This window comes from Cucurbita maxima, unplaced genomic scaffold (genome assembly GCF_002738345.1).
Source record: "Cucurbita maxima cultivar Rimu unplaced genomic scaffold, Cmax_1.0 Cma_Scf00027, whole genome shotgun sequence".
Taxonomy (NCBI): Eukaryota; Viridiplantae; Streptophyta; class Magnoliopsida; order Cucurbitales; family Cucurbitaceae; genus Cucurbita; species Cucurbita maxima.
This window is the reverse complement of record NW_019272043.1, coordinates 1,530,416-1,539,933: the sequence shown is the minus strand read 5'-3', so window position 1 is coordinate 1,539,933 and position 9,518 is coordinate 1,530,416. Positions and strand designations below refer to the sequence as shown.

General features: G+C 40.3%; 1 protein-coding gene across 2 annotated transcripts; it reads right to left on the bottom strand.

The window, feature by feature from the left end:
• Positions 1 to 139: 139 nt before the first annotated feature.
• On the bottom strand, positions 140 to 9,113 carry LOC111499795. Of its 2 annotated transcripts, XM_023151488.1 has the most exons (4): positions 8,662 to 9,113; positions 1,802 to 1,818; positions 471 to 617; positions 140 to 381 (listed from the first exon to the last, which is right to left on the bottom strand). In XM_023151488.1, the coding sequence occupies exons 1-4, from the start codon at positions 8,938 to 8,940 to the stop codon at positions 297 to 299; spliced, it is 528 nt and encodes a 175-aa protein (XP_023007256.1). In that variant the 5' UTR covers positions 8,941 to 9,113; the 3' UTR covers positions 140 to 296. The 2 variants fall into 2 exon arrangements, with proteins under 2 accessions (XP_023007256.1, XP_023007255.1); XM_023151487.1 differs by lacking the exons at positions 140 to 381; positions 471 to 617; positions 1,802 to 1,818 and adding an exon at positions 6,787 to 8,178.
• Between the last annotated feature and the right edge of the window lie 405 nt (positions 9,114 to 9,518).

Here is a 9,518-nt window from a genome sequence, read left to right as displayed (position 1 = left end):
CCTCATTTTTACCAAAAAAAAAAAAAAAAAAAAAAAGAGATTCACCAGAAATCTCTAACGTGATAAAAATGATTTTACTATTTCAAAATGGTTTCTTCTTTGGTTGCTCAATTAGTGATCAAAATTGTTGCATTATTTTAATTGCACTTTGCAGCACTATTATGAATGCTATTTCAACCAATATTAGCAAACTTAGGCTTCAAAAAACTACAAAACTACATTTGATTAATCTAAAACAGAAACGTGAAAACAAAAAATGGATATGAGTTCATTTGATAGGGAAAGGTACACATACATCAACTTCGTTTCGACTTTGTCGACTCCGGTCTCTGTCTTTCCTCCGGGACTGAGTTCGCAGTTGAAGAGTCCAACCCCACACACCTGAGGAAACGACTTCGTTTCGACTTTGTCGACTCCGGTCTCTGTCTTTCCTCCGGGACTGAGTTCGCAGTTGAAGAGTACCCACACACCTGAGGAAAGCTGATTTAGCAAGCCTGAAATAACTGCGAGGGTGAGGTTCTAACTTGGTTTCTTTACAGCCTTCCCCTCCTACTACACTGCCTTCTCCCGTTTGCCTGATTCTCCTACTCATACTCGACGCTATCTCCTCCCGCGTGTTTTGTGTCACGGTCCTAACTTCTTGACCGTGCGGCGTCGTGATCTATACACGCTCACGACTAGCCTTAAGGGGAATTAAGCCCCATATGTATTTTTCGCCCCGGCTTTGTGGCTTCGTCGGACCATAGGTGAGGTTTGTCTTCGCCAATCGAACATCGCTTGTGCAGAATCCAAGCTTGTTCAACCACATACGCCGCCTATGCGTGTATGTTCAATCGTCTGCGACACATCCGACTTGCCTCTACGCTAGGCCGAGGTCTCTCAATATAACGTCGCATCTCATCTTGTCATCTAGATCCCCATCGATAGGGTCCATATGTCTTGACGCCATCTCGAGTCTCGAGATGTCGTCGGCCATCATAACTCATTCGGTCATGCCATCGAGAATGGGCCCGCGTGTCGTTCATCTCCTCGGGACTTTCTGAACATCCATCCATCCGGGTTCTATCGAGGCATAGGCCCTCCCGTGCCCATGCTGAGTCATTTACGAATACCGTCCCGAATAGCGAGTGTATGTAGCAACCTCCAACATACGGGCTAGGGCGCCATACCGGCACACCCGTGCCGTCCGGTACTGTCCTTCAAAAATCCATTTCAAAGGAAGTCGCCCAAGACACTCGTCTCGGCACACTCGCCCACACTGTGACACGTATGTGCCACAGGGTAGCTCACTTAGGCCACAAGGCCCAGGGGTGGTGGAGAGCTAACACCATGGTACCCCTATAGTACATTTTGAGCCATTTTCATTCTACCAGTTGTAGACATGATTTTGGTGAGGTGTCATACGGTGTCGTGCATTGTCCGGCCAATGTCTGACTGACACCAAACTTGACGAGCATTCATATTTCATATGGGCGGACTTAACTCCCGAACCGCATGCCCAAATTCCTTCCGAAACCCCGACTTTTGAGGTTAAGGCCCGGAGCCCTACTCGGCCCTTCAACAAGCCTATCTTGTCCTTCATGTCTATGCTGATGTCTCTGTTATGCTTATGTATCAACATGTCTTCAATACCACTTTGCGTGGTGGTGTGTTGGATGATGCATCGTCCTCCTCGATCGCATCATGACATTCTTCTATGTTGGCCCGTATATGGCCGGATAGGGCGTCTCTTGAGGGACGCCCCTTTGCTTGTCATGGCGTGAGGGTCATAACCTACTCTCTTCATACTATGGTTGTGACACTTTGCTCGATATTGACCTGCCATATTCATGCATATTGTTTTGTTACAATTTGAGACATTCCAAGGACTATATGCTAATACATACAACATGCATGAACTCATTCCATCAAACTTCAAGTGATACAGAATAGATGATATTATATCCTACAAACTTCAACTTCTTTCTTATCCGTAGGACTAAGATGTATGTGAAACTTGTTTCGAGTGGAAGTAGGTGCATAATGTGAATCAATTTGACCAACTATTAACAGCAAAGAATATCCAGCCCTGCACAAGCACAAAAATTTAATAAAACGCAATACTCTTTGGTTCAAGGGATCCACTCATTTGGTGTCTGGTGTAACCCTGGAACAGTTGAAAAGTGGGTAGAGTAATATATATATATATATATATATATATATATATATATGTTAAAAGCTAAGCCATATATATATCCATTTTCTTTATTATCTGTGTTCTTACGTCTAAATACCTAAAGTCATTAATAAAAGCCAATATTTTTCCTTGCATTCTCTTTTGTACTCTGTGTTCATCTAGATCGAGTGTGTGTAGTATTGTACGATTCTAAAAAATTATAGATAGATACTTATTTAGATTATCTAGATAGTAAATATTGTTGAGAAAACCAATTTTAAATACGAAAATTCAATAGATGAATAAAAGGAAAAACTTCTAACATTTAATTGACATAAAACAAGGAATCCCACGAGAATAAAAGAAAGGGAAAACAGAAACATGATATAACAGCAGGCATGAGGCAAATTATGAATTGGGGATTGGAATATATGAGGGGGTGATCCGTAAGGATTGGCACACTCGAGAAAGGGATGGGTGATGTAAACGAGGAGTGAGAGTCCTCGAGTTGGAGAGATCGATGGAGCATTTGGTTTAGAATGAAACAAAGTTTGTGAAACATTAAGGTTGACTTGGTAAAAATAATTATTAATTTGAATACATTCAACAAATAGTTATGATTTAGAATTGTTAGAGGTTTTAACTTCAACTCCCCACTACAATCATTCATGAAAAGTAAGTTCTTAAGGTTTATTAGTTCTTAAGGTTTATTTGTTTAAAAAGATTTCTCCTCTCACGTGGTTCGTTTTGCTTCTTTTATTTGTTTCGACATATTTCGATCGTGGGGCCATATCCAACGTTTGGTACCAGAGCTAGGATGTCCAAACAAATTTCATCAACATACAAAGTCACCGGAGAAGATGTGACAATGATAAGGAGTGGAAGGGAGGGGAGGGTAACGCTCTAGTACCCGTTACTCATGAAGAGTAACTATACAGCATGGTTGATAAAGATGCGTGTTAACTTACCGGTACAAGGAGTGTGAGATGTCGCTGAGCATGGTGACATTGAGGAGCGTAAGGACAGGATTACTCTTGCCGCCATCTACCAAGCAGTCCCGAAAGACGTCCTTCTCATGTTGGCAGAGAACGACTCGGCAAAGGCAACATGGGAGACGTTGTAAACAATGCATGTGGCTGTGGAACGTCTCAAGGAAGCAAAGGCACAAACTTTGAAGAGTCAGTTCAAGGTTATCCGCATGAAGAATGGTGAGTCAATAGAAGACTTTGCCATGAAGTCGACGACGATCATTAGCGGCATCCGTTCATTAGTCGACGTGGTGGAGGAGATCTCCGTCGTCAAAAAGTTTCTTCAAGCAGTTCCCCCAAGATTCATGCAGATTGTTACCTCCATCGAGCAGTTTAGCGACCTCAAGAACATGTCGGTTGAAGAAGTCGTTGGTCGTCTTAAGATCCATGAAGAAAGACTTCGCGGTTACGAAGACAGAGGAGGAGAAATACCTCTTACTCACACATGAAGAGTGGCCCACACGAACGCAAAAGAAAGATGCATATGACTCTTCTTTTTCATGTACGAGGGGATGTGAGAGTCTTAACAAGGAAAACGGAGGTCGTGGATGTGGTCGCAGACATGGTGGCAGAGAAGGTCGTGACAATACCTCACAAATTCATGACAATGTCAACCCCTAGAACGACAAGAGTATGATCAAGTGTTACTCTTATGGAAAATACGAGCATTATGCGATAGAGTGCTGCAACAATGAGTGCGATGAGGAGGCAAACCTCATGTTCACGAATGATGAAGAGCCCACATTGATGTTGGCCGAGAAAATGCGCAATTTGTTCATGCTCAATGAAGAGAAGGTTATGGCGAACCCCTTCATAGATGGAGAAGACCAAGTGGAGACCAGTATGTGGTACCTAGACAACGGAGCGAGCAACCACATGATTGGAGATCGAGCAAAGTTCAAGGAGCTTGATGAGAAGTTTTGGAAACGTGAAGCTTTGCGATGAATCAATTGTACCGATCCAAGGCAAAGGATCTATCTTGTTCTAGTATAAGAACGACGATCAATGTCTATTGACTAAGGTGTATTACATCTCGAGTTTGAAGAGCAATATTATTAGTCTTGGTCAATAACAGAAGAAGGTAGCAGAGTGGAGATAGTCGACTCGTTCCTCAAGATATAGGACAAAAATGGAGCTCTGTTGATGAAGGTAAAATAGTCGCAAAACCGCATGTATAAGATACTATTGAAAGACCATCAATATATTCCAAAAGTATCCATTGACGTTGACAACAAGAAAGTGAAGAAGAAACCAATGGGTCAGGAGAAAAGGAAACCGAAGAACATGGTCAAGAAGAAACCAGAGGCTACTACAATTAGTGAAGAGCAACCTATAAGATGGCGTGTTTCATCAGACTTGTCATTTCAACCACGTAGGCCTAGAGGAAGGCCACCAGGGCGTAAGAAAAATGGGTCATCAAACTTGTCCTCTTAACCAAAGAAGGCTAGAGGCATGTATAAAAAAGAAGGTTGAAAGACAAAGGAGTACCCTACAAGATGAAGAAGTCCTTGCACAAAAGAGAGTAGCAGAAGAAATTGCATGTTGTGAAATTAAAATTTCTTATGAAAAATACGGAGTTGATTAGGGACCAAGCAACGTTGACACTACAAAGCAACGTTGACACTAGAAAGCAACATACAAATATTCTCACCAAGGCCCTAGCAAGGATTAAGCTTTGCAAACATGCCGGAGTTGTTCAAAGTCAAGAATCTCAAGCAAAGTCAAACTTACCGGAGAGAATGTGAGTCATTAAGCTTGACTTGGCAAAAATATTTATTAACTTGAATAAGTTTAGGAAATAATAGTGATTTACTTAGGAGATTGTTAGAGCTTTTAACTTGAAGAGAGAGTTTAGAAAACTAGTTGTGATTTCTCCACTATAAATACTCATGAGATGTATGCTCTTTTCACAACCGCCAAGAGAATTGAAAAGACAAGTGCTTAAAGTTCCTTTGTTTCAAAAGATTTCTCCTCTTACGTTGTTCCTTTTGCTTCTTTTATTTGTTTCGACATATTTCGATCGTGGACCATCCAACAAAGTTAACTGCCCTTGGTTAAGACACAGAAGATAGCGCAAGCAATAGTTCCCGAAACTTTTAGTCTTCTGATGAGAGTTGCAATTTTAAGTTTGACTATGACAATTCCTCTGGGAAGGAGTTAAAGAAGACACCGGAGGCACCTTGTGAGATGATCAAAGGTAACAGCCCAAGAATCTTTGCCAGACCTAGGAGTGGATGACTTCTCAGAAGGAGCAAAAAAAAAACTTTTCTAACCATATGGCTCTGGAGATACACCGGTGGACAACTGTTCTTAATGGAAACACATCTTCAGAAGCAAATATGGTCAATCTCAAAGCATGTGGATCCCCAACTGACATAAAAGGAAAGGCCTAAGAGTGGAAGGATATCATTAACACAAGGCCGTTTTTAGAAGGAAAAAAAAAAACTAGGATATATACACAATGCCTCTTAGGGTATATGCACAATTTGTTTCCATTGAGAACAGTCAAATTGTGCATGTCTCCATCCATCAAATTGTGCATATATCCTAGTTTCGTATTGCAAGGCCTTAGGGTAGGCCCTAGGGCATTCGTTTTCTGTTAGCAACTACCTCAAAATTTGGTCCTCGAATTGGATAGGGTAGTTGAATCAGTTACACCTTTCGACAATAAATCTTGGACATAGCTCACAATCGAAATATACCAAAACAAATAAATGAAGAAAAAAAATAACTTGAGGGGAGAGTTTCTTGGAACAAAGAACCTTAAGCATTATACTTTCCAATTCTTTTTGTTGTTGTGAAAAGAACATACCTTTGATGAGTATTGATAGGGGAGAAAACACTAAAATTTTCTAAACATTCTCCTCAAGCTAAAACCAGTAACAATTCTCCTAAATAAATCGCTAACCATTTTCCTAAACTTACTCAAATTAATAACTATTTTTATTAAGTCAAGCTTATTGACTCACATTCTACCCGTAAACTTGACTTTTGCTTGAAATTTTTCACTTCGAGCAACTTCTGCATCTCTGCAAACTTAACCCTTGTAAGGGTCTTGGTGAGAATGTTTGTACGTTGCTTTCTAGTGTCAATGTTGTTTGGTTCCGGGTCAACTCTATCTTCTTCCGAAGAAATTTTAATTCTGCAATATGCAATTTCTTCCACTCCTCTCGTGTGGGGAAAAGTCATCATCAAGCTTACCGTAGAAACTTCTTGTAACATACTCCTTTTACACATACATTTTGGCTTCTGGTTGAGATGACAAGTTGATGTCCCATATTTGTTACGCCCTGGTGGCCTTCCTCTAGGCCTCTGGGGTTGAGATGAAAATTTTGATAAAACATACCATTGTAGGGTGCTCTTCGCTGATTGTAGTAGCCTCTAGTTTCTTCTTGGCCGGGTTTTTCAGTTTCTTTTTCTCTTGATCACAGGGCTCTTCGCTGATTGTAGTAGCCTTTAGTTTCTTCTTGGCCATGTTTTTCAGTTTCTTTTTCTCTTGATCATAGGTTCTTCACTTTCTTGCTGTCACGTCAATGGATACTTTTGGAAGATGTTGATAGTATTTCAATAGTATCTTATATAGGCGGTTATACGACCATTTTACCTCTATCAGTAGGGCTCCGTTTCTGTCGAATATCTTGAGGAACGAGCCGACTAACTCCACTCTGCTACCTTCTTCCGTCATTTGACCAAAACTAATAATATTGTTTTTCAAACTTAGGATGTAATATACCCTTGGTCAATAGATGTTGATCACCGTTCTTACACTAGAGCAAGATGGATCTTTTGCCTTGAATTGGTACAATTGATCTGTGGCAAAACTTTATGTTTCCACTGAATTTCTCATCAAGCTCCTTTAACTTTGCTCGATCTTCGGTTATGTGCTCCTTTAACTTTGCTCGATCTTCGTTTATGTGGGTGCTCGCTCCGTTTTCTAGATAGCACATGTTAGTCTCCATTTGGTCTTCTCCATGAAGGAGGTTTGTCATAACCTTCTCTTCATTGAGCATCAACAGGTTGGGCATTTTCTCGACCAACATCAACGAGGGGGGCTCTTCATCATCCGTGAATGTGAGGTTTGCCTCCTCAACGCGCTCCTTAGTGCAGCACTTGCAGCATAATGCTGTATTTTCCACAAGAGTAACACTTAATCATACTATTGTCCTTCTAAGGGTTGACATTGTTATGGATTTGTGAGGTATTGCCACGACCACCTCTGAAACCACGTCTGCGACCATGTTCGTGACCACGTCCACGACCTTTGTTTTCCATATTATGGCTGTCAAGTCCCCTCGTACCTGAAAAGGATGAGTTAGTCGCATCTTTCTTTTTCGTTTGTGCGAGTCACTCCTCAAATGTGAGTAAGAGGTGTTTCTCCTTTTTCTTTGTCTTCGTAGCCACAAAATCTCTCCTCATAGACCTTAAGATGACCAACGACCTCCTCAACCTACATGTTCTTGAGATCGCCGAACTGCTCAATGGAGGTAACAATCTGCATGAATCTCGGGGAATAGCTCGAAGAAACTTCTTGATGACAGAGATCTCCTCCACCTTACCGTTGACAATCATCATCAACTTCATGGAAAAATTGTCTATCGATTCACTGTCCTTCAATACGGATAGCCTTGAACTCGCTCTTCAAGGTCTGCACCTTTGTTTCCTTTACACATTCCACACACACATGCATTGTTTGCAGTGTCTCCCACGTTACCTTTGTCGAGTACTTTTCTGCCAACATGAGAAGGACGTCTTCTGGGACTGCTTGGTAAATGGTGGCATCAATGTCGTCACCATGCTCGATGGCGTCCACACGCCTTGTGTCTGTAAGTTAACACACATCTTCATCAACCATGCTACGTAGTTTCTCTTCATGAGTAACGGGTCCCTCCCTTCCACCCCTAATCGTTGACACATCTCCTCCGACGACTTTGTATGATGAAGACACTTGTTTCGACATCCTAGGTCTGATACCAAATGTTGGATATGGCCAACAATCTAAATATATTAAAACATAAAACAAATAAATGAAGCAGAAAGAACTAGGAGAGTTTCTTGAAACAAATAACCTAAGTATTATGCTTTTCAATTGTTTTGTTGTTGTAAATAGAGCAATACATCTTACTAGTATTTTCCTCAGGTTAAAACCATTAACCATTCTCCTAAATAAATTGCCAATCCATTTATGAGAGGGAGAAACCTCCTGATTTTGAAGTATCACTGGAATCCCTTTGTCTTGATATTATCAACGCCAATTTTCCTATGTAGTCTAAACGAGGTATTGAATTCATACAGACTACAGAGACCCACACAATTCTGTAAACCCTATATTCACACTCATTTGTCCGCAAAAATCATCAATAAGCATAGAAATCAAGCCAAGAATTGCTGTAAAACTTGTTAATGTTCACAGAATAACCAGGAACGCAAACAAACATTCCTACACAAGTCGTTTAAAAATGAAGCCGAGAGACGCCATACCTGCGCATTCCGCGATGGATCAGAATCAATCCTGATATTGTGCATAGAAACATTCTTGTGGTTGTGAGCAATTTCAGAAACGAAGCGACTAGTAGAAGTAGAAGAAGAAGAAGAAGGAATGGCGGCAGTGGAGTTGCTGTCGGTATTGATTTTAGAGAAATCAATGGCGAAGATGGTGAGACAATAAAGCGCGAAGACGAGGATAAGAAGAAGAAGCTGGATCCAGATTAACCACGAAACTCGGGGTTGAATTATGAGCTCATCTTCAAAATTAAACATATTAGGGCAAACGAGAATTTCATAGAGAGGATGAATTGGATTCAGCTTCTGATTTCGTTTCTTCAGATTTCAATACCCTCACAGGGGAAGGTCTAAGAAAAGTTCACAAAAATTACCTTTCCTTTCAATGCTTCCTTATCCTCTTCACTCTTGCTGCCCCCGCTTAGTCTCCTGCTTTGCTGAATAAAAATAAAAAATAAAAAATAAAAAGTATATATTTCTTTTTCAAACTAAATAATTTAGATTTTTCATAATTAAAGGTTTTTTTTTTTTTTTTTTTTTTACCACTTAGCTTACTAATAAATAATTTTCTGTTTTCAAAATAAAAAATTATTAGTTACATTTAGATGGGGTCGTTATGGTATGATGAGGTAACTTTCAATCTTCTACTACGTTTGTCAAAGGTTATTGTGTTTCCTTGATGGAGTAAAAAAAAAATATGGTAACAAGCCTTCGTGAAGATCCTCATCGCACCATAATAAATCATTTTCACATTAAAAAAAAAAAAGTATGACCTCCAGTAAGATTGTATTTAAACCTTTAAATTACAAGACTCTCGCTCCAACCACTTAGCTATA